A 26,585-nucleotide genomic window follows, 5' to 3' on the forward strand; every position below is an offset into this window, starting at 1 on the left:
TACCTATGATAGACATAATGTTTTTAATTTCATAATTTTAAATTAGTTTTAATGTTCAATTTCATGACCTTTACTAATTTTAATTCTTATTTTATTTTGGCATGAGATTCGAATGCACACATTGGAGAAGATCCTTGATGTACATGGCTTCATATATGTGGGGATATTCTATGCAACATGGAAAAGAGATTTATATCCTTAAAGAAAGGAAAGTAGATCACGGCTGAATGGAGGATGGAAAGGAGATTTAAAGTGTTAAAGAAAAGAAAGCAGATCACTGCTGAATGAAGGATGGAAAGAAGATTTTTTTTATTTTTCTAAAAAACGGGCAGCCATCTATTTGGAAGGAAGATCACCAAAATTTTAGAGAAAGGAAAGTGACAACTGCATTATTTTATAAAGTTACTTCCACTATGCATATAAGGAAGACACGACCACCAGGAAGAGGAAGAAGTTTCTGCCCATAGAAGAATATATGGAAACTTCCATACAAAAAGGAATTTTTGGAGAGACACAATCTCCATGAACGGACAGATACATGGGAGAAAGGTGAGATTTTATGATTTTCTAATTAGAGGCATGAATAGCAAGGAGATTCGATACTGAGATCAGGCACTAAAAGGAAGGCATGCATTGCATAAAAGGAAGGAAGGCATGCATTGCATAAAAGGAGAAAAAGGAAGGTGCAGCCGCACCATTCTGGTGAGGGGAGAGAGGTACCATTTCTTTGGAGAGGGAAGGTCCACACAGGTAGGTTTTTGGTGAGGCTTTTTGAGGATTTTTGGGGGGAGATTCAACAATTTTGGTGAAGGAATTCTTGAGGCGATTTTTTTTATATTGATTAAGAGGTGGTTGTGCGGACTGCATGAGGAAGGTTGACGCCTCATAGCCACCTTCTTTCCTCCATTGATGGTAGCCCACAAGGCCACCTTAAGTGGGTGATACATTAAAGCTGCAATGCACGCATGAACCCGCACAAGCACAAATGGAGCCTCCACGGGCAGCACTTCCAGAACCAATTCCACGCTGCGACTCGTAGCCACATACCCCCAAGCATCACAGCAGCCACACACCATTCGGGTCGCTTGGTAGCGAGCATAACCGGCTAGAGAAAGGGTGCCAACTGAGTGCTGCGGATGAGAATAAGCATAAACGGCTGCAACCCAACAGAGACTCCACCAGAATATTCGCGCTAGCGCAGAAAAAAGCAACTTGAAGAGTTGCAATATTAGGTCAATCATCTCTTTAATTTGCGTATTGTGTGTCATCAGTTGTGAGTCATTAGCCTGCGCCACCAGTAGGAGCAGGACAACACCTTGGTTTGCGTATTGAAGGTGCGGTTCATGATTAGTTCTTTGTTACAAATTGATTATTTCATGTATATTTTAGTTAATGACTTGCTTTGGAATTCTATGATTTCAAATTTTGGCATCCATCTAGTTGTATAAGGACATGGCATACTTGAGAATTCTTGATTGATTAATTTGTTGGTTTCAGGTTTTGATTTTTATTGAGAACTTTAACTAAATATATTAATTATTATCGACTCAATTCTAAGTTTCTGTTTTCAATTGATTGAGTTTAAATTTAAGAATTATTTAATTGTATGGATTACCATTGTAGGGATTCCAAGTTTTGATTTTTTTTTTAGGTTACATTTTTAGGATTATAGGTAATTATCCTTATTGGACCATTTGATTAAATCCATGTTTTAAATTTTTTAACTTCAGTCTTGATTGATCCGTAAATTTGAGTTGTTTTTAAAATTGTTAATTTTTATCGATCCATGTTGATTTTTATTTTTCTAGAATCCTTAGTAGTTAATTTTAAAATTCCATGTTATTGATTTTTGATGATCTATGCTATTATATGTTGTTCTTTAAATTATTAGATGTTGTTTAGGTGATCCCGATGACGTTTACTATTTCTTTGAAACTAAGTTGATAATTTGTGATAATCTCATATTATTAGTTTCATTTTAAAACTCATTTATAAGCGCTTGATTAATTTATCCTAAGTTTAGACGCATTAGAAATTCCAACAATTAGTTCTTGATTATCTATGCTAGTTTAAGATTTTCTTGAAGTCTTTATTTTTTTTTATTATTATTACTCTTGGTGATCATTTTAAAGATAATTTTTTTTTTTAAAAAAATTTAAGGTATTAGCATGTAATTTTTGGTGTCAAATTGAAAGTTGGATTTGTTAAATGTTAGTTTACTTGATCTAAATATCTTTGGTCAGTTGCTATAATAATCTTATCTTTACTTTGATTTTCGGAGGCTATTAGAAAATAATGAAGATTGGCCTCCACTCACACCATTTCTGTTTGCTTGGTTGCCAAAAATTTTATTTCATGATTTTGTTTCCGTTTGTTTTGCTTGGTATTCTGTTTCTCATATGTTTCATGGTTCTCAAATTAATTTCTCTTATTTTAATATATAACACTTTTTTTCAAAAGATCCCTTTAAAACCCATTTCAAAAACTCATTTAGAGTCCTTAGAATTGAAATATCATTTTCTTAAAATAATATGCAATCATTTTTTTGATCAGTTTGCATCCTTCTCAATTTTCAATGAAAATTTTGGTTTTGAACAAAACAGGAATCAAAGCTTGTGGTCCCAAACAAATGGGATAATTCTAGGCTAGATTTATGTATATCAATTGGGGAATTGATGAAACCCCTACATAAGGAAAATTTTCAAAACTCATCTTTGTTGCCCCCTTTGCTATTTGATGAACTCATGTCTATTTATTTTTTTAGGAATTATATACAAGACGTATGTGATAATTGATGAATTAGTTTACTCTGATAATTTTTGCTATGCTAATTAGATAACAAGCATGCTAGGATTTATCTTATTATTTATTATCTAACCCCTCATGTCTTGTGGAAGCACATTACGAGTTACCCATGCTATTCATGTATGCTTCTTACCTTCGTATCTTAATTCCATAAATTATGTATTGCTATATATATGATTGTTATATATTGCTTCGTATGCGATTCTCAACTTGTTCAACATATCTTTTTGATTGTTTGTTTAGCTTGCCATGTTTGATTAAGAGACTAGGATAAAATACATGTTGTGTGTTTTATTTTCCAAACTAATCATTGATGTCTTTTGATGGCGCTTAAGAAGCAGTCCAGGTATGCACCCTAACTCTCCTTTATTGTAATTTGATTATGTTTGGCATGTTATTTTTGAAATCACCTTAATCTATCTAGATATCCTCAATTAATCAATTAATTGCCACATTTCCCCCAATTTAGTCAGTAGAGACCTCTTTAGGGCTTAGAGGGGTGCTACTTCCTGGAGGTACCTTCCCAATAAGTAACCTGATTCCCGGACCTAGACTCGGGTTTTTCAAAGACACGCTTTTCCAAAAATTATGGAGTCATTTTTTTAGGGTTTTATTTCTTGTTTTATTTTCCCTTTAAAATAAAAATAAAATAAGTGGCGACTCCGACTTTTCTTTCTAAAAATTAATTTTTCACAAATAAAAAAGCGAGTCTCGCCGATCGAGTGGGGGCGCACGTGAAAAATGTGGGTCCACAATGGTTTGGTGATAAAGAAGGGATGGGTATGATTTAGGAAAGCTTTATTTAAGGAGACCGAGTTTTAAGCAAGGCTATTATGACCCCTCCAATCTTTTTTGGGAGCTTACCTAGTACGTAATATTCACTGAAAATCACTATTACTATCACTAGTATTACTGTTGCAATTTGCATTATTTCTATTATTGTGATTGTTACGTATCTTAGACCATTATTGAAAAACCGAAAGTTCTATAGGATAACACTTAGAAGGGGAATGGGGAGGGAGGGGGGAGAGAGAGAGAGAGAGAGAGAGAGAGAGAGAGAGAGAGAGAGGTGAATGACCATATTTAAAAATTTTAAATAAATATTTATATATTATAATTAACTTTTCCCTATGAGTAGTTAGGGATTATCAATTCTTTCAATTATAGACAATGCAAACAATATAATAAAGATATACAAAGAGGCATAAGGAATTTTATGTGGAAAACCGCCATACTAACTGTGGAGATAAAAAACCACAAGGTTTAAAACCACTATATGAGATCAAGTTACACATTTGTACTTGGTCGCTTTACCCTAAGACTTACTCTCTAATACCTACAATTTGATCTACATTCGTAATGCAACAACCTCTGATTGCTCTAATGAATACACTTCAATCTCACTAAAGGGATGAAGGTCTTTAACCTAAGATTCAATGCTTGAATCTTTGGAATAAGAGATTAGGAATGGTGTCGCTCGTTAGTCTCTCCTTAATGAAATTCTCTCTAAATAAATTAAGATCTCTAACCATTGAGGGGTTATAAAAGGGCATTTATAGGCAAATAACCCAAAAATGTTCAATATTAATAGGTTTCCAAATCAAATTTGCATGAAATTCTAAAAAATATTTTCCAAATCTCGGCAAAAAATTCATGAGCACTCGAGCGCACTTAACCACTGTTTGAGCACCTTGGGCACTTAGAGTGGTGCTAAATGCTTGAGTGGTCCCAACGCTTCGATGCTGCTGCCCTCTTGAGTGTTCCTTGTTTATTTCTAAATTAAAAAAAAATCAATTTTATTTAATTAAAAGGATACTGTTCCTCTTTATACCTATTAGGAGCCTAACTTGCCATAAGCTAAACCATTTTAGACGTTTTTGTGACTTCCCGGTTGGATGAACATCAACCTTTGATCTTCAATGAAGAGTAAATCACTATCTAAAAGGACTTCTATGGCTAAACATTAAAAAGAACAAACTTGCCAACATATAAACAAGGCTCAATGTCCTAACAATTATTATATCATAAAGATGAAAAGGCATACCTAGCCAATATACCATATAATCTTATTGTATTGAGAGATAAAGGGACACTAGAGCAAGTTGTATGAAAAAAGTGTCAAGAGATGTGGGGGCATTGTATCAATATGACACCATGTTATTTGAGATATATGTCATCTATGAATGTATGTATATATGTTATATGTTGATGAAGGAAGTAAACGATAGTAGTGATGTTTGCATTATATTAGAATGTGCCAAGAGTGGGAGTGGTGTTATAGCCATGAATTATGTATCTATTTCATTAATTATACATCTGGTTGTTCAATGTTGCATGATTGTTTGATTGTTTATACTATATATTATATACATTAGAGTGTTATGTATTTTGAAACTTTTTTATTTTTTTTATTTATTTTGAATCAACCACCCTAAAACCTACATTACATCACCATTCACTAAGTTATACTCACTTTGTAGTTCCCTAATCTTTTTAGACTAGGATCTAATAGAACCAGATATTGAGCAAGTTTCGAAGGATGAACAACAAGGCATGTAACCATTGTTTCCCTTTTGTTTTTGTCACTTTTTAGTGTAGACTTTTGGCATGTAGTCATTTTTTTTACGTATGTTCAGGCTTTGTAAACTAGGTGTTAAGGATAGTTGTTATGTACTTAAAATTTTGTATCTTAAAAATGGAAATGAATATGTTATTCCCTTAAAATTCTTCTCAGTGTTACTTTAATACATTATATCCTATTATGATTTAATTTTCCTTTCATAGGATAGTATCTCCCTCTCAGTTTTTAGACTAGAGAGGAGACACTATCTTGCATGTATGGTGCCTATAAGGGTAGGTTACCACAGTTGGTATCAGAGCTTTGGTTATAGGTCTTATAGACTTGATACTATGAATTCTATTCTAGAAATAGGATGATGATAGTTAATCTAGTTTTTGTCTTCCAACTAACATTACCAAGTTAATGTTAGCTAGCAAGATAAGGAGTTGATTTATCTTTGTGAAGTTAATAGGACTCAACATTCATACATCTTGGGAGAAGGAAAACTCAAGATACATTGACACTTAGTAACAATCCATATCCTTTTTAGAACTTGGAATGAACTTAAAGCTCTTTCTAAGCTTTTTGGTGATTTTCTTAGAAACCTTTGTGTTTCGTACAAAATGGTATGAAACATGGAACTATTAAAGCTTGAATAGAGGAACATAATACTTATCCTTGCATCTCCTATAGAGCCTTAAAGGCTATCGGTTACATGTTAAGCTAAAAAAGTGTCAATTTTTGTCAAATAGTGTCACATTCTTAGGACACATTGTCTTTGTTGAAAATATATCCATAGAAATAGTTAAGGTGAAAGTTGTCATGATGTGGAGCAACCCAATGTAGCAATCCTCAATTAGTAGCCTTGATCGAGATAACCCATCATGGAGATGACACCAATTTTAGTATGGATGACAAAGTTATCCTTTGATAAAGATCACACCTTTCTATACATGATATAAAGGATTTGAGAAAATAGCTTCTTGAAGAGGCTCACTACCCTCGATACACTATATGCCCAAGAGGAACAATGATGTATCATGACTTGAGAACACATGCCAGGTGGATAGGAATGAAAATGGATATAACCAAATTTATGTCTTGTTGCCCTTATATGCCAACATTTTAAGGCTGATGAACAAAAACCATAAGGATTATTACAACCACTCCCAATGCCATATTAGAAATGGGAGAATATGGATTGTTTTATGAGGTTATCAAATTTATCAATAGGTCATGATGCAATCTGTATTATAATGGATTGATTGGAGACAAAATATGTAATTATGGCAAATATATGCTCTAATGGCATATATTCGATATGATTTATGCACCATGAGATCCTCAAATCATCCGAATTGATCTAAATTGATGCTAAGGCCCTAGTCATGAGTTTAACTTTTATTTTGGAGATTTATCTTAGGTTTAAGGGAAGAAAAGGGTGTAAGTTGAATCACTTTAGATTTTGAAAGATCAAGAAATGTTTAAATGAGGAAATGAGCGAGTCAAGACTCATGGACTATGAGGAAAGGCAAGACGAGGATATCATGAGTTTAGGAGATGAGTAATGACCATTATAAAGTAAGAAAGAAGGCACATAAACATAGGAAATGAGGTATGAAGCAAGATTCATCAAGTTTGCATGAAAATTTGGAACTCAAAATCTAGTGGCAACATGTACTCTAATTTTTAGGCGATATTTGGAGAACTTCCAAAAGTCCATTTTAGGAAAGCTATATATCATTTCGCATCTCTGAAAGTTAGGAGTCCAACACTTTAAATGGTACATAAATTAGAGCTAAAATAATGAAGTTATGTGTGTTTGAAGAAAACTGGTTAAAGACGAAAGTCGAGTTTGAACTTGACAATTTGAATTCGAAATGGTTTTTGCCCATTTAAAACTCAAAGGAATGCAAGGAAACTTTTGGTAGAGGCTAAGTTTGAATCCTAGTACCTATTTTAAGCAAGAGGCATGCATTTGAACTCGAAAATATGGTTTTTTTGCATGGGCAGTGGGTGAGTTTGAAATTCACAAAGAATTTCGAACTCACCTTGTTGATTTTGAATTGGACCAATTTTCTCCCACTTGTGAATTTGAAATTGATTTGGAACTCGCCCAATTTTCGAATTCAACCATTGTGATCCAGTTTGATCCTCGAGACATATCAAAATGAGTTCCAAATGCCTCCATCCAATATGAAATGCATTATACTCATTTAGAACTCGTAATTTTTGAAGTTTTTTTTAAATTTTTTTTATGACTTTTCCTTTTAATATATGGCCAATGAGAGTGTGCCACATGTTAGGTTATTTATGATACTATATAAACTCTCTTAGTTATAGGGTTTAGACATCTTGAATCTTTTTGGGAATTTGACATTTTGTTGGGAAGAAGACAAGAACTTTGGTTTGTTTTCTTTTCTTCTTTATTGAATATATTGTTTTTAGTTTCTTTTGATTCAAGGTATGGATTTATCCTATTATGGATTATGAATGTGACATCACCACCATGAGAGGCTAAAAAACCAACTTTAGGTTTGAAGCATGAAAACCTAAGGTTATAGGAACAATGGGTAAATTGTTATACAATAAGATTAATTATTGGTTGAGTTACAATTTATTAATTTTGTTTTTACCTTATCCTTATGAGTTAGTTTAGGGAATGATACGGTAGGTTATTACCCTATACTAGTGATTTTTGGTAACTCTTAATCATTAGTTATCCTAATCTTTTTTATCGTTATCTACTTCATAATAAAGTTTTAGGGAATAAGAAGAGTTAAAAAGATAAATCTTAAACTGGTAATTCATCTCATTTATTTGATGGTTTTATGAATGTATTTTAAAAAGGAAAAAATTAGATTCAGATGGAATTTTGAGTTATAGAACTTAAGTTGATCACGAGAGGTCACAAATCCTAAAATCATAAGATCACTTTACTTAAGAAACCCTTATTCTCTTTATTTCTATACCTTAAGTTCGATTGTATGGAAAACCCTAGACTTGAATCAATTGAATTAAAAATTAATATTCATTTTATTATTAATTTAGTTTTTTACATAGTTTCACTTCATAAAAGTTACTTCACATTTTGTTTTTTTTTTTTTTCACTTTAGGATTTAAATAAAAGTGATTTATTTATCATAGTATTGGCAAATTCCATAAGCCAATCCCTAACGACGATACTCGAAGTACTACAAAAGCTATAGTGATTCTCTCTAGTTTTTCTTGACCGGAGTTGTTAGATAAAAAAGTTTAGTATTTTGGATAATAGAGAAGATCAATCATGAATATACAAACTAAATTGACTCATTTCCTTGTCATCAAACAAACCTACAAACTCAAGCACCTGGCGACATTATATGCTAAGGTGAACATGAGATTGCCTGAGGTGCCATTATCTATCCTAACTAATTGAGACCCAAGGTTCACTTCATTTTTTGGATTAATTTATAATAGGTCGTATGAACATTAGATTTCAGTACAATGTTCCACTCTCAAATTGATGGACAATTTGAGAGAGTTATTCATATATTAAAGGATATGGTAAGAGCCTACATATTGGATTTTAGAGGCAATTGGGAAAACACCTACCTTTAGGGGAGTTTGCCTATTATGATAGTTATTAGATAAGCATGGGCATGACCCTATAGAAAAGTAAATAATCTGAAGCTCACAATGGAAATGTCAACACACACTTATTGATCTGTTTAGCAAACCTTTATACAGACGTTTACAAACCTATCTAAGGAATTTGTACAGTTAAGAAAATGTCATGTACAAAGGTTACAAATTTGCTTTACTAAAAATAAAACAATTACATCAATTTCAGGCCATGATACTCGGCTTGATGATTGCTGCAAATCACTTCCAGATTTAAATCTTATTCTTGTCTTGTGTCACTTTCCTTAATACGCCCCCGCAAAATTGAGCTTCCATCGGCAAGACCAATTTTGGCTCTTAGACATTCTGTACTTTCCCGGGATAGTGGCTTAGTTAGTAGATCAGCCAATTGATCTTGAGTATGAACATAACTCACTTTAAGTGCACCTTTCTGAACTTGATCACGCACAAAATGAAGATCAATTTGAATATGTTTCATTCTTGAATGTTGGACCAGATTGAAGCTGAGATGAGTTGCTCCAAGATTATCACATAGAAGAGAAGGTGGCAGCTTTAATGAAAAACCTAATTCTTGAAGAAGGGCAAGTAACCACATTGTTTCTGATGCACCATTGGCCAACCCTCGATATTCTGCTTCTGTGGTGGAACGAGCAACAACTCGTTGTTTTATTGAACTCATGAGATGGGATTGTAGCCCAGAAATGTAATGTAAGCTGATGTGGATGTTCGATCATCAATGTTTCCAACCCAATTTGCATCAGTGTAGGTTGTTAAGCATGGTGCTGCAGCTGACTTGAGGTGAAGACCGTGAAAGATTGTCTTCTTGAGATATCGAAGAAGTCTCTTAGTGGCAGTCGAATGAGTGACTGTTGGCTTGTGTATAAATTGAGAGAGCTTATTAACAGCAAAAGAAATGTCGGGCCGAGTAAGAGAAAGGTATTGTAAGCTGCCAATAACACGCCTATACTTTGTACTGTTTACAGCATTCGTGCCATCTACCAAGTGAAGGGATTGAGTTGTTGATAGTGGGGTAGAGACATCCTTTGCACCAGCCATGTGTGTATTCTCCAAGATGTCACGAACATACTTATGTTGGGAGAGAAATACACCTGCAGTAGTTGGTATAACTTCCACTCCAAGGAAGTAATGAAGGGAACCCATATCTTTCAAGGAAAATTGGTCACCAAGTTTGGTAACAACATGAGCTACAAACTTCTTGTCATTACCTGTAATGACTAAATCATCAACATAAACAAGGAAATAGCAAACAATGGAATCATGGCGATAAACAAAAAGAGAGGAATCAACTTTAGAATTTTGGAACCCGAGTGCTAGAAGAGCAGTTTTTAATGATGAATACCAGGCCCTTGGGGCTTGTTTGAGACCATAAATTGCTTTCCTGAGCCGGCACACATAATCAGGTCGAGACAAATCTTTGAAACCCAGAGATTGCACCATGTACACAGTTTCAGTCAGATTTCCATGTAAAAAAGCATTGTTTACGTCCATTTGTTTCAAAGGCCACCCATTCATGATTGCAATGCTCAACACTATCCTTATGGTGGCTGGTTTAACCACAGGACTAAAGGTTTCGTTATAATCAACACCAGGTTGCTGATTATAGCCCTTGGCAACAAGCCGGGCTTTAAATTTATCAACTGAGCCATCTGCTTTCCTTTTGACTCTAAACACCCACTTACAACCCACTAGATGACAATTGATGGGGGGAGGAATTAAATCCCAAGTACCATGTCGCATGAGAGCAGTCAATTCACTAGACATGGCTTCACGCCATTCAGGGTGAGATACAGCTTGAGTCACGCATGTTGGTTCTAGAGGTAATGGAAGATAGTGCTTAGACACAGTGTGTAATTGCTTAGGTTTAAAGATGTTGTTCATAGATCTAGTAGTCATGGGATGGGTTAGGTGGGAAATGGGTTCAGTGTGTATAAGAGATTGTGAATCAGGAATTAAACTAGATGCAAGTGAATTTGAAAGAGAAGCATGCGGAACAGTCATATGTATACCAGCATCTAAGTTCAGATTCATATCACAGGTATTGTCATGCGATTCACAATGAAAAAAAGGAGAGATAGAGGGGGATACACCTGGAGGTGGTGCAGGAATGGTAGCTGCAGGTTCCGAGCTCGGTGGTGGCTGCGAGGAACGATTGGGACAAGATGGAGGCGCAGGAATGGAAGGAGGAGGGGAGAGGAAATTAGGGCACGAGTTCTACTGAAGGAAAAGGTGAGGAGCAGAGGAAAATAAGTGGGTTTCGGCAGATGGCCCGTGCTTGGTTTTTGAAAGGAATGGGCTCTGCAATTCATCAAAAGTCACATGCCGTGAGATATACAACCGATTCGTTAATGGATCCATACATTTATAGGCATTCTGTGTTTGGGAATAGCCGAGAAAAATGCAAGGGATTGATTTTGGTTGTAATTTATGGGTATTGTATGGCCTTGTGAGAGGTTAGCATAAACAACCAAATTTTCTCAATTTGAGATAATTTGGTCGTTGACCAAGAAGAACCTCAAATGGAGACTTGTGTTTAAGAAGAGGGGTTGGTTGGCGATTTATGAGACAAGTGGCTGTTTGAAAGGCATGGGGCCAATAAGAAAGAGATAAAGAAGCATCGTGAAGCAAGGTGAGACCCGTTTCGACAAGATGATGGTGACGTCGTTCGGAAACACCATTTTGTTGGGGGGTATGGGGGGCGGTGGTGTAATGGCTTATGCCATGATCGGACAAATATTTTTTAAAACTCAAAAATTCGCCACCATTATCCGAGTACAAGCTTTTTATGGAACACTTGAATCTTGTTTCAACAAGTAATTTAAACTGTGGAAAGACTGTAGAAACAAGAGATTTTGTGGACATTGGGTAAAACCATATATATTTGGTGTAATGATCCACAAAAATAAGATAATAACGTTCACCATTTAAACCGGTAACGTGCGCGGGACCCCAAACATCACTGTAAATAATTTCAAGGGGAGAATGACTTTGAAAACTTGTAGAGCCAAATGGTTGTTGATGTGCTTTATTGATTGAACAGGAAGGACATGACAATGGTAATTTATTTGTTGTCAGAGGAAGAGAAAAAAGATTAACAAGATTTTGAACAACTTTAATCGATGGGTGTCCAAGACGCTTGTGCCATCCATCGATTGAAGTCCGTTCATGCACATAAGCAACCATTTTGGGAGTAGAAGGAGCCACCATGGAGTTGGGAAAAATGTAGACGCCATTCTCACATGCACCTCTTAGTAGTTTCGCCCCGTGGATCGTGCCTTCATAAGGAAAAAAAAAGGGTGAAATTCAAGAAAAACATCATTTTGCTTGGTGAAATGATGAACTGAAATGAGATTTTTGTGAATATTGGGAACGCATAAAGTATCATGTAAATGAAAGATTTTTTTGGGTGTGGGTAGTGCTAAAGAACCAATATGCGTAACCGTTAAACCTGTACCATCACCAAAAAGGACTTCATCAGTGCCATCATACTCAGAGTGAATTGATAAATTTTTTATGTCTCCTGTGATATTGTGAGAGGCTGCAGAGTCAATTAACCATTTATTTTCTTAACCATCAGAAGTTCCTGCACAATTAACAGTCATTTCAGAAGAATTTAATTAAGGGCAGGCCTTGGCCGTGTGGCCCATTTGATCACAGTACTGGCATTTGGGCTGATAGCGTCTCTGATTAGAGTTGAACCGGTCCTGATTGTTGGAACGGCGTGGGTCACGAGATGGGCCATTTGAGATGGAAAACCGATACTGGCCTTGTGAACGGGGAGACCCATTTCCCTTGTGAGAAGCTTTCTTTTGCTGAGATGCAGAAAAGCCAGAGCGTCGGCTTGTGAAATTTGCAGCAGCCACGAGCTGTTGGGTAGCAGCATCCATCCTGCGTAGGTAATTTTCATGCCCTATAAGGAGGTCATGAAGCTCCTCAAAAGCAAGGGATTTTTCTCTTGCCCGAATAGGGGCAGCAATCTCACGGAATTCGGGTCCTAACCCGTTGAGGACATAGAGAGTGATGTCGTCGTCGGAGATTGGGTGGTCGATGAGTGCAATCTCATCAGCCAGGCCTTTAACAACATGAAGGTACTCCAGAATTGGGTGGTTTCCACGCTGAATCAAGGTGAGTTCTTCCTTGAGTTGCATGGCCCTTGTACGCGATTTACTTGCATACATGGTGGATAATTTTTTCCAGGCATCATAGGAGGTTTTTGCTGTGGCAATAAGAGAGGTAATGGTTGGGGAAGTAGAGGCAAGGATGGCACTAAGAATTAATTTATCTTGCCTAACCCAGTGGTGTTTCTTGGCTATAGATGGTGGGGTGCCATCAGAGGGAGGGCAACGAGATTCGCCAGTAACGTAGTCCATTAGATCATAGCCAATTAGGAGAGCCTCAAACTGAGCTCTCCATTGGGGAAAAGAGGAAGGTGTGAGTTTCTCATTGATCTGAGCTGTGATGTTAAAAACAACAAGGGGGATTTCGAAGGTAGGCTATGTTGGGGAAGACATTAGGATCAAATTCTCATTGGAGAGACGCTCTGATACCATATAGAAAAGTAAATAATCTGAAGCTCACAATGGAAATTTCAACACACACTTATTGATCTGTTTAGCAAACCTTTATACAGATGTTTACAAACCTATCTAAGGAATTTGTACAACTAAGGAAATATCATGTACAACGGTTACTGATTTGCTTTACTAAAAACAAAACAATTACATCAATTTCAGGCCATGATACTCGGCTTGATGATTGCTACAAATCACTTCCAGATTTGTTGTTGGGGCTTGATGATTGCTGCAAATCACTTCCAGATTTAAATCTTATTCTTGTCTTGTGTCACTTTCCTTAATAGACCCTTTATGAGACATTGTATGACAAAAAGTCTAGATCCTCCATATATTGTGATGATGTTGGGAAAGATAGTTTATGAGCCTAAAAATGGTATAATTAATGATAGATAAGGTATCTTTGATTTAGGAGCATCTTCGAGTAGCTTAGAGCATGTAGAAAAGCTATGTCAATATTTGTTATAGAGATTTAGAGTTTAAAGTAGGAGACTATATGTTCTTGAGTCTCACCACAAATAGGATCTTTTAGGTTTGCCCAAAAGGAAAAGTTAAGTCCAAGGTATATAAAACAATTAGAAGTTTTAGAGAAAGTTGAATTGGTTTCTTATCTAGCCGCCTTACCACCTAGTCCCTTATGTATTCGCAATTTATTCCATGTATCCTTAGTAAGGAAGTTCATATCAAATCCTTAACACATCCTAAACACAAAGGATAAAGAATTAAAAGGGGAGATATTTTATGAGGAGCAACTTGTCTAGATTCTAGATCATTGAGAAAGGGTGTATACATTAGTTGAAGTTCTTAGTAATGTTCTTGTGACATAATCATCTTATTAAAGAGGGTACTTAAGAGACAAAAAGTGGGATGAAGGAATGATAGTCTCACTTGTTTAGGTAGAATAATAAGAAATTCCATGGAAAAAATTTATTGAAAGGGGAAAAATTGTCACTACCTTGGTTTTTTAGAATAATATTTTTGAATTTTTGCTTTTTAATCACCTTATTACTTGCTCTTTACCAAGAATAAAACTGCATTACCTTTTCTCTAGTCAAAAGCATGCAATCAAGCATGAGATGTTGAAAAGCATGCACCAAGAAGGAGGTTTCAAAAGGCATGCAACCAAAGAATGAGGTGTTGCAATGCATACCACCAAGAATGAGGTGTTGAAATGCATGCAATGAAAAAGACACTAAGCCTCTTTCATACCATGACACCCAATTAGGCATGGTGACTCATGGAACTCCTTCAATGACAGTAACTACAAGAATTAAGCACACCATTCTATATCATCTCCATGCAATAAGAAAGATGCTAGGAATCTTGGATTACTCCATTCCTTGGCCCGAGATCTTTAAATCTAAGCATAGTGGAAATATGACATTCCAAAAACCATAATAAAGACTAGATCTATAGATTAGGTATCATACTTGCAATCTAGATTTTCCTAGATCAAATCAAATCCAAAGAAGATGTACCATAAGCTTCATAGATCTTGTTGACCCAATGCTCTTCCACCTAATCATTTCACAAATCTTGGTACAAGAGAAGGGTGGTATTCTCTTTCTCTAGAGGGTGGCTAGACTTTTCTCTCTGAAGTCTAGAAAACAAGATGCAAAAGTGAAGTATTAAACCCCTAAAGGGTTTATATAATCTTCCATGTGGGCTTAAGTAACTTGGGCCCAACTTGAGCATATATAGGTCATTTAATTAATCCCACTTGGGTGCTAATTAATTAATCAACTCTATTGAGCTCCATTCATTAATTAGCCCAATCTAGAAAGTCTAAACATAAGATTTAGTGCAACCTTATCATTTTACCAAAACGTCCTTATGCTCACTTATGAATTACAAACCCAAAATATCCTTAAATAAATGTGCCACCATGAACCAAGAGCTTGAATGAGGACCAACAGGAACCATAGGAAAATATTAGCTCCCTTATAATCCTATTTTGGAGTTAACTCAAGTCTCTCTTAAAGAAAGTCAACTACACTCCAATATTTTAAGATATTATAGTAAGGCAAAGCACGGATTTGTGACTTATAATCCATTGCATGCAAACTCCTTATGAATTGGTACCAATAATCTAATGAGGTATGTACTATCAACCTCTCATGATTACCTCTTCAACCCATGAGTTATAGATCCTCTTATTATGTGATCACTTGATATACTTTAACTCAAGAAAAGCTCTCAAATTCCACTTAAGGAGTTACTATGACCATAGTTTTCTTGATCACATGTCCTTAGGTTCACCCAAGGGGATACATCGTCTCAATCCCATGAGATATCATGGTGACTCTATTGAGAATGCCTATTACCAACAGCTTCCATCAATAGTGATCTAGTCCGTAGGGAAAATATGACCACCTTAACGTCTAACCTATAAGTTAAAACCCCTTGTTGTCTTGAGCACAAGCTCAATATCCTCTTAAGGTTGAGAGCCCATATATTATAGCAGCTTGGTGAATCATAAATACCTGATAGTTAATGTCATGATCCACTATAGGTCTTGTCCAATATGTAACTATACACAATAGTGCACTCACCATGGAAGAACCATCCTGATGACCAAGACAAGTCATCCCTCCATTTAGCAAGTAGTGCACTATACAGTCCTTGTTGGATTGCCTAAATCCATGAATCAACTATGAACAACCTATCATTTTGTAAGGAACCATGACTTGTGTTTTCTATGCAACTCCTAATGCAATTAAGTCATGTTCAATGTAAGTGATAAGGGTGTGAATGCTTAAACAACCAATTAATGCAAATAGGATAATGAAGGGAACCTTAATCATAAATAAATAAATTTATTAATAGATCTAAAATCTGTTACATCATATCATGCTTTCCAATGCTCTATACTAACAAAAGATACTAATCATTTCCCTTTAATTGACACCTAAGTAAGCCTGCAATAAGTCACCGATAAACCCACTTACTTTTGGTTCCTTCTTACCCTTATAAATAAGACTATTCACCAAACAAGAAAGGAGAAAAAAAGAGTATGAAAAAACTCTTATATTGTTAGTATTTCAAAGTTGAATCTTTAAGTCATCGTAATGGAAGTGCTACTACAATTCAAGTTTAGAGTTCTTATTGTGAGTGATCCTATAATACATGATTCTACTTGGTTTTAGAATTATATATCTTATGCTTGTAATGCTATATGTATGCATTCTTTTCCAATATCATGAGATATGCTTCAAAAATGTGTTTGTCAAATGTTATATTTATAATGAATAGGTTCTCCATATATCCTTGATATATATGTTTATTAATAGTTAAGATGGTTTGGTGATCAAGAAGGGATGAGTACAATTTAAGGAAGCTTTGCTTAAGGATATTAGGTTTTAACTATTCTATATAATTATTAGTGAATGAGTAACTTATTTAAGTATAGCTAGGTAAAAGTGAGGCAAGACATTTGAATAATTAGAAACTTGATATACCATTGTTAAAGGAAAGCATTAAAACTATAAGGAACAATCAATAGTGATCATTATGGATTTCATTATGCATTTTTAATAGTTGTGTCGATGTTAATACATAAGTAGTGTATTAAAGTGCCTAATGTTTTGATTTTAGGTGACCATGGTGCATAACATTAAGTGTATACAACTAGGAGTTCATGGTTATCAGTTCCTTCAATTTAAAAATATGCCCACATTCACAAAAAAAAGTAGGTTATCTCTTTTTGTTTATTGCAATAGATAATTGTTATATTGTTTAGTGTGACTTGACTTGGTTATAGGAGTTGTTAAGCTCATAAGTTATGCTTTCACAATTATTGCATAGAACGTTGAGCTGTTTTTGCATGAATTTTTCTCATCCCATAAAATAAGCACAATTGAAAGAGAAATTTCAATCTCAATAGGAAAATATGGATTTTCTTTTCATTTGCTTAGATCCTTTCAAGGAAGCAATTAGTGCATGCCCGCATCATGGATTTGGGGATATGGATTCCTCATAACCATTCTAATTAGATATGAATTTTTTTAGAAAAAAAAAAAAAAAAAGCTTTAGAAGGCTAGAGAGAGTGAGTTTCTTTAAATTATTATTACTTTCTTCCTTTTTAAAAAGAAAAAAGCATTTTCCCACCAAACCTTTTTATATAGTATGAGAAAGATTATCAATCTAAAATGTCTTTTACAAGAATTTTAGAATATTCACATAACATTATTTTGTAAATGTCTTAACATGACTTTTAATAAAATCTTATACTTAGTTTATTCTTAAGTGGGAATAAGTTATTATATATTTATAAATTATAAGTTATAAAACTTTCTTTTTACAATAAGTCAACAATTGAGTTAAGCTCTCACATAACTTTAAAATCAGCAACATGCTCCCTTAACTCACATATGACACAAAGTTGAATAGTACCTCTAATTTTATTGATTGATTTCTCCTTTTGGATTTCAATTCCTTTAGGCTATGTTTGGTTGGCGGGAAAGGATATGATAAAATATGTATATCCTAGAATATCATATCCCATTGGATAGGATATGAATATCTTAGGATATGATTTCCAATGGAATATGATATCTTTGGGAATGCATATCCTACAGATATGATATTTTAAGGTAGCATATCTAATGGGATATGCAATATTATATTATATTTATATTTAATTTGTAAAATGAATAAAAAAATGGTATGAAATAAATATATTATTTTCAATGTTTAAAATGAAAATTATATGACATTCAAATATTTTCTATTTAAAAAAAATGAAAATTTTGTTATATTTAATAATATTCATTATTAAAATATTTGAACTTTACAAATAAATTTTTTTATATCATGTTATTTAATATATAAAAATAATTTATATATCATATATTAATATTATTTTATAAATATTCTTTTAGTTTTTCTTTTTTAATCATAAACTTAATTTATAATAAAAAAAATTATTTTGTAAAATGAGTATATTAAAAAATAAAAATTTGATAAAAAATAAAATTTTGATATATGAGATATGTATATCTCATATCTTATCCTGAAATTAACATATCCAATGTGAAAGCATAGAAAAAAAAAAGTGAATAATATATCTCACTACTTATCATATCCCATATATGGTTGAATATAGGATAGGATAAGTGATGTGATAACTTATCTTATCCCATCACCAACCAAACATGGGATATGATATAATATCCCCTTTCTTATTCTATCTCATACTATATCTAGCCAACCAAACATATCCTTAATCTTTTGCTAAGGATTGGACTTCTAAACCTTGATTAACATTGTACATCCCTTCTTGCAATTGAGTTTGGTTCTTCTCTTATTCATTCCTTTGCATTGGGTCATCTTAACTTTTTGACACATCAACAACATATTCAAGGAATTGAATAGCTTCTACAAGGTTTTTGCTCATAAAATCTCCCGCACACAAGGATTCATCCAACTGCTTCATCTAAAGTAATATACCCTCATAGAAATATGAAACAAGCATCAAGTTGTCAAATCCATGATGGGGACATGCACTAATTGCTTCCTTGAACAGATCTTAGAAAATGCAAAATTTTTCTTCATCCTTTCGTATGAAGTTTGAAATATCTCTTTCGATTGTGCTTGTTTTGTGGGCTGAGAAAAAGTCATGCAAAAATGCAGCTTGAAGTTCTATGCAGTAATTGTGAAAGCATAACTTATGAGATCAACCACACCTATAACCAAGTCAAGTCACACTAAACAATATAACAATTATGCATTGCAATCAACAGGAAGAGATAGCCTACTCTTTTTGGTGAATGTGGACATATTTTTTTTGTTTAAAAGTAACTGATAACCAAGAACTCCTCCATACGCTTAATGCTATGCACCATGGTCATCAATAATCAAAACTTTGGGCACTTTAGTACACTACTTATGTATTAACATAGATACCAACTCATTAAAGATATGCAATGAGCGAGATTCCTTATAGTTTTAATGCTTTCCTTTAACAATGTTATCGAGTTCTATTATTCTTCAAATATCCTGTCTCACTTATGCCTATCTGTACTTAAATTGATCACTCATTCACTAACAATTATCTAGAACAGTAGTCACTGTTATCCTTTGAATTCTAAACCATAAAGAAATCACACGTTTATCGTCTATTGATTAGAAAATGTGAAGATCTTATCTCTGCCATGTGAAAGTAAAGGAGTCTCTTTTTTCACTTTCAATAAAGATGTATCATTGCCGACAAACTCCTTTTTTAAAACCAAACGGGTCGCCAAGTTCTTGCTGGATTTGGAATTTTCCCTGAAAGATATTGTTTAATAATAGCTGAAAGGGAATGGAGAAATTAACATGATTCAACTTCGCAAATGCAGCATTCCTTTTCTTTTATAAAGAAGATTCCCTTTAATATAATAATGAGAGACATCTAATATTTCTCAATGTCTGATCAGTATTAGAGGCTCTCTATTTGTTTCTGTTTATAAGATAATCCTTGTGTGAGCCATGGGCCCCTAAGGCCGTTTGAGTCATGACCAAAACACCTTTTTGGTAGAGTTTTGGTCAAACAAGGCGTTTCAAAACCTTGGCCTCGAAGACAATGCAAAACATGCCTTGTGTGAGCCATGGGCTCCTAAGGGCGTTTGAGTCATGATCAAGCAACATTGTTACAAAATTTATTAATTTCTTTTGCCCAAAGCTAAACAACACAGTTATAACAATTTAGGAAATTCCAAAAAAAAGAAAAAAAGAAAAAGAAAAAATCAATATAACCACAAAAATTAGGAAATTCCACAACAATTCAGGTCTCAAATGGAAAACATTCAACGATTTTCCGTAATTTCATGGTTTTTTTTTCCCCCCAAAAGATGGCTCCACAACAAGGGTTTTAGTGAAGAAAATGGATCCAGTCCACTTGCATAGTAAATAAGAAAAAATAAAATCTCAATGACAATAATGACCAACATAGTCACTTCTTGGCAAACAAATCCATCTCCAATTGTTAGCATTTTTTTACTTGTAGAATAAAAAACTAACATAAAAGAAAGCAAAAATGAGAAAAAAAAAAGGAATCAATCAATTTATTTATCCCAACAAAAAAATTATATTTGACAGATTCATAATATTATACTTGAAAAATTAAATTGAGAGCCCAATTCAAAAAAATAAATAAAAGGAAAAATAAAAGTGGTAAATTGAAAATGAAGAGACCGTGAAAGTTAAAGGAGGGAAAGAAATGAGAAACCAATAATGAAGAGAATGAGGAAAGGTAAAGGAAGAACCAAAAAATGAAGAAAACTATAAATTGGTGAAGATTTTGAAAAAGCAAATGATTACAAACCATTTGAATTTAGTAAAAAAAATGGTAATATGATTTGAAAGAAGGAATTCAAAAAATTGAGTGGAATGTATTCAAAATTGAAATAAACTCAATTGGCGGATGGAACTTGCTTGTTTGGGAGAGCATATGAGGAAGTTGGACCTTTATGTAAGCTAGGGTTTTTATCTATCTATGCTTGGTAAAGGAACTCGAACTTGGTAAATTGAGAAATCGAGTCAAGAAGTGGAAGGAACTCATGTTTCTAAATCTTTCGTCATAATTGGACTAGTGTTGTTGGCTTGTAAATTAAATAGAGAGATGCAAGTGTTGTTGAGTTTTATCGTTGACAGTGGCAGATCATGAAATGAACATGGTAAGTACGTTATGGTTTTGTGGGTTGGTGTTGGATTATTTATTTATTCATTTTTATTTTTGGTTTATCAAGCTTTGTTTGGGCTAGATGGGTAGGTTTTGATAGGTTGTTGAGTTTTAATTTTTGGGCTTGGATAGGCTGATGAGATGTTAGGTTATAACAGGTTTTAGATTAGGCTAAGCTACATTGGATTGTTTTGTTGAGTAAGAGTAGTTTTGAGATTATTTAGTTGAGTACTAGTATTTTCAAGGAAAATTTTTTGTCAAACACCTCATACTTTTAATAGTAGTATAGATTATTGAGGAATTGAACTTACATGATATTCCGCTAAATGGAAGGCTCATTCTCATGGTGTGGAGGTGAGAACAATCAATCCCATTCTAGACTAGACTAGTTGTTAGTGTCAAAAGAGTGGAAAAATCATTTAAATGATCGTTTTCAAAGTGTCTGACTACAAATAATGTTGGGTCACTCCTATTTTACTTAATGACAATGGGATAGGAAGGGGGAAAACTTCCTCCAAACCCCAAAATATGTGGTTAAAAAATGGCCGGTTCAAAGATCTAGTGGACCTAATAAAATTGAAAATTAAGTACTCAAAATTAAGAGTTACACATTATAAATGCTAAATTGATCTAAGTGAAAAACATTTGGTATCATCTTTGTTTTAGGTACTATATTTAATTTAATTGTTTGATAATGAAAATAATTGAAGACTAAAAATTATTTATTTTAAAAAATTAACCATATACTCATTATATGACATATTTTAAAATATTCTTTCCAAATTCTATATAACTTAATATATTGATCAATAAAAATTATCATCTAACATAAAAGTATCATGTGTTTCGCAATTTGCTTGACTAGTAAATGATTCATTTGCAATTTGTTCATGTAAAATAAACATACAAGTGCATGGATTAAATTATGTTCCAAAACATTTAAATTTTATAGATACTAAATATCATTATTGTTGCTAATAGTTTCGGAGATATAAAATTATCGTTATCAAATTCATTGAAAAATGTATTTAACTATTGTTGTTCCAAGGTAGATGTATTGCTACACAAGAAATAAATTTATAACTTTTATATTAATTAATTTATAATTTATAATAAATGATCATAATAATAAAATCCTTTTAATAAAAGAGAAATTGTATAAACCAATCAAATCGACTTCACTTAGAATTTTAATTTTACTACATTAAGAAATTAAAAATAAATAAAAATAATTATCATGATATCATCTTTTTCAATACAAATGTATAATTATTGTCCTCATCATGATTCCAACACACATTGTTTGATCATAAGAAGTCAAAGAGCCAATAAAAGCCGGAATGAAAGAAAAAAAAACAAATAATGAAAAAGAGATTTTTTATTTCTATTATATTGAGCTTTTTTATTTATTTTATTTTATTTTCATGTTAAATCACATTAGATTTGGATTCTTTCTTGCTTTCTTTCGCTTGCTCGCTTTCTTTGTCTCAGCAACTTTGTCATGGGCCATGGCCCCACCTTCTTTAATAAAGAAGATTCCCTTCAATCTAATAATTTGATGCATCCAACTCTTCGAATAGTGAGGCACATTAGATTTAATACTGTTGTGTCTCTTCATTATAAGTTTCAGAGTTGAATGTAATACCCCGTAAAATGGTTATGCAAATGATACAAGTTCTTGCGTTCACCATCTTGATCAGCATCATCTCCTTGCTATTCTCATTGAAGGAAACAGCAGCATCCATGGCCAAGCCTGGTTGCCCTGAGACATGTGGGAACGTCAGCATCGTTTATCCATTTGGTATTGGCAAAGGTTGTTACCTTGACAAACGTTTTGAGATCACATGCAACAATTCTAGTCTGCCTCATCCACTTTTCCACGTGGACGAGGAAAATGAAGCTGAAGTTCTGTATATGTCTCTGGAGTATATGAGAATCAGAGATTGGGCTTCCCCTGATTGTTATGCGAATTACACATCAGAAGGGCAAAGTTATGCCCAGTTCCCAGTTGCGCCGATGGAGCCTTTCAGTTATTCCCACACTGAAAATAAGTTCATTGGCATTGGCTGCGACATATTTGCTTATATTGGTTATTCCAATACTACAAATTCCACCAACAAAAGCTACATTAGCGGGTGTGTCTCCGTCTGCAATGGCCAAGGCTGGTCTTGGCTTGATACTAACTATTCTTGCTCTGGCATTGGTTGCTGCCAGAATACTTTTCCCGAGGATCTTTCCATCTTTGAGATACGGATTGGTAACATGAGCACCTGGGCTGACGGCGGGGACTGGCCCTCCAATCAATGTAGCCTTGTCCTCATTGCTGAGAATAACTTCTCTGAATTCCACCAATTTGACGTCTCTTTCTCCAATGTAAACAAGACGTACTTTTACCCTTCAGTATTGAATTGGGCAATAGGAAACAAGTCTTGCCACGAAGCTCAAAAAAGAGGAGATTATGCATGTGGCAGCAATAGTCGCTGCGTTAATTCCAAGAAAGGCAGTGGATATACTTGTCAATGCAACTCAGGCTACCGTGGGAATCCCTACCTTCCAGATGGCTGTGGAGGTATATTTCATTACTCTTGGCTTGATATTTGGATGTATAGTAGCTCTAGCACTTTGGTGTGATTTCTTGTTTTGAGGGAACCCGGCAACCCCTCCCCATAGTTTCATTCTCACTAGCATTCCAAAGTAGAAATGATATCGTCTTGTATATTGAAAGCGCCTGTTCAGAAAGAAGAATAAGATCCTTCTTTAGGGATATGAATTTATGGTTTTTGAAACGAACGACTAGAATTTTTGCCTTAGACCACAATTGGCATCAACACTGCAACTAATAAGATTCTGTTATAAGACAACAAAACATGATTTCCACACCGTTTCCAATTAACATTAAGAGCACAACCACAATCTTACGCTTAGTAAACCAAACAAAAGGTAGATACACACCCTGAACCATGAGCCTTTAATATTGCTGTATAACCCTGGTATTCTACATGGAATTTAAGCCACTTGCCAATAAAGTTGTGTTAGCCTTAGTTTCCTAAGATGCATATTATAAATATATATATAGTAATTAAATATATACAAGAAAAATATAATTTATAAATAAAATTATTAATATTTTAAAATAAAAAATACTTATATATATATATATATATTAATTTTTTGTTAAAATAACTTTAATATATGTATTATTATTATTATTATTATTTTTTATCATTTTTTGAGTTTTTCCTAATATTTTTATGCATTTTTTTTCTATCAATTTTCATCCATTGGTATTTTGTGTCAAAGTATCTATCGATATTTCCCCAATATATCCAATATATCCATAAAATATAATCATCGATATTTTCATCCTTGTTCACATCTACACATTAGTGAGTAGACCTCTTGCTCCATTAGGTCTCTCTTACTCTTCTTCACATTTCTATCTTGTGTCCCTCTAATAACTTTTTTCCTTCATAACCTAGAATATTTATAGAGATATTTCTATCAACCTTCCTTATCTATAAGAAATTTAATTACAATAACATATAAAGTTAAAAAATATTTTATATAATATTCATTTTACAAAAAAAAAAAGTATATTCTAAATAGGAATTTGATACACCTTCCCGACACTGTGATAGGAGCCTCAATCCAACAATTTCCTATTAATAAGTTTCTTTTTCTGGCTTCTTAAAAGATGTTGATGAGTGCATGGAGTCAAACAATACTCTTTGCCAAAAAGGAGCTGTTTGCACTAACACGAATGGTAGCTACTATTGCGACTGCCCACCTGGTTACTACAGAGATGATGACAAACCTGAATATGAGTGTGTACGCCACAAAGGAAAACACAATCCAGCTCTTCTTGTTTCTTCAGGTATAAAATTTTCCCACAGTCTCCCTCATGTTCACCCTCTTCTTTCTCTTGAGTTTGTTGTTAATTACGTACCTTTGTGGCTTATACATGCAGGAATAGCAGTCACTCTTGTTCTTCTCATCCTACTTGCTATTAGCTTTTGGTTGAATAAAAAACTTGAGAAGAGAAAGAAAAGCAAACTCAAGCAGATGTCACTCAAGAAGAATGGTGGTCTTCTACTGCAACGGCAAATCTCTTCAAGTAGTATAGGAAGTAGCGTTGAGAAAACAAAACTCTATACCATAGAAGAGTCGGAGAAGGCAACAGACAATTTCAATGCAGGTAGAGTTCTTGGAAAGGGAGGTCATGGTAAAGTATACAAAGGGATGCTATTAGATGGAAGCATAGTGGCCATTAAGAAATCAATTGTAGTTGATGAAAGGCAAGTTGTTGAGTTTATCAACGAAGTTTTCATTCTTTCACAGATTAACCATAGGCACATAGTGAAACTGTTAGGTTGCTGTTTGGAGAGTGAAGTTCCTTTACTGGTTTATGAATACGTCTCCAATGATACTCTCTCCCACCATCTCCATAATGAGGACCATGCATCAACATTGTCTTGGGAAGAGCGCTTGCGAATTGCAGATGAAATTGCAGGAGCCCTAGCATATTTACATTCATATGCTTCTACAGCTATCCTTCATAGGGATATCAAGTCTAGGAACATACTGCTGGATGAGAACTTCAGGGCTGTGGTTTCTGATTTTGGACTTTCAAGGTCAATTGCCCATGAAAAAACACACTTGAGCACATTAGTGCAGGGCACATTTGGTTACTTGGATCCAGAGTATTTTCGGTCGGGTCAGTTTACAGACAAAAGTGATGTATACGGGTTTGGGATGATTCTTGCTGAACTTCTCACGGGTGAAAAAGTGATTTTAAAGAAAATTGATAATGAGAAGAATATTATTTCTTGTTTTACTTTCAGTACAGGTTACAACTCTTATACACAATGGATACCAATCCGATCCACAATTGGAGGACTAACTATAGTAATGCAGATCAATTAATTATCCTATAATAATACATAATCTTGTCAAGTGATTCGGACTCCTAATTATATGGGATTTCATTCCTCAATACTCCCCCTCAAGTTGGTGTGTATGTTGATTACACCCAACTTGCTCAATAGTGTAGAAAATTGCTTTGAACTCAAAGGCTTAGTGAACAAGTCGGCTGGCTGTTCCTGTGTTCGAATGTGCATAGTCTTAACTAGACCTCTCTGTACCTTCTCACGTACAACATGACAGTCCATCTCAATATGTTTTGTACGTTCATGAAAAACGGGATTTGATGCTATGTGGATGGCAGCTTGATTATCACAGAAAAGCTTAACTGCATGTGCATGGTTAACATTTAAATCTGCTAATAGACTTCGTAGCCATGTTATCTCACAACATGTGGTGGCCATAGACCTGTACTCTGCTTCGGCAC

At 34.1% G+C, this 26,585-nt stretch overlaps 1 protein-coding gene across 1 annotated transcript; it reads left to right on the plus strand.

Annotated features, from left to right (window-relative positions):
- Positions 1 to 23,252: 23,252 nt before the first annotated feature.
- Positions 23,253 to 26,161, plus strand: LOC100266328 (wall-associated receptor kinase 2). Its single transcript, XM_019222539.2, has 3 exons — positions 23,253 to 23,807; positions 24,933 to 25,112; positions 25,206 to 26,161. Exons 1-3 carry the CDS (start codon positions 23,255 to 23,257, stop codon positions 26,159 to 26,161), a joined length of 1,689 nt encoding a protein of 562 aa, XP_019078084.2. The 5' UTR covers positions 23,253 to 23,254.
- The last annotated feature ends 424 nt before the right edge of the window (positions 26,162 to 26,585 follow it).

Source organism: Vitis vinifera, chromosome 10 (genome assembly GCF_030704535.1).
Source record: "Vitis vinifera cultivar Pinot Noir 40024 chromosome 10, ASM3070453v1".
NCBI lineage: Eukaryota > Viridiplantae > Streptophyta > Magnoliopsida > Vitales > Vitaceae > Vitis > Vitis vinifera.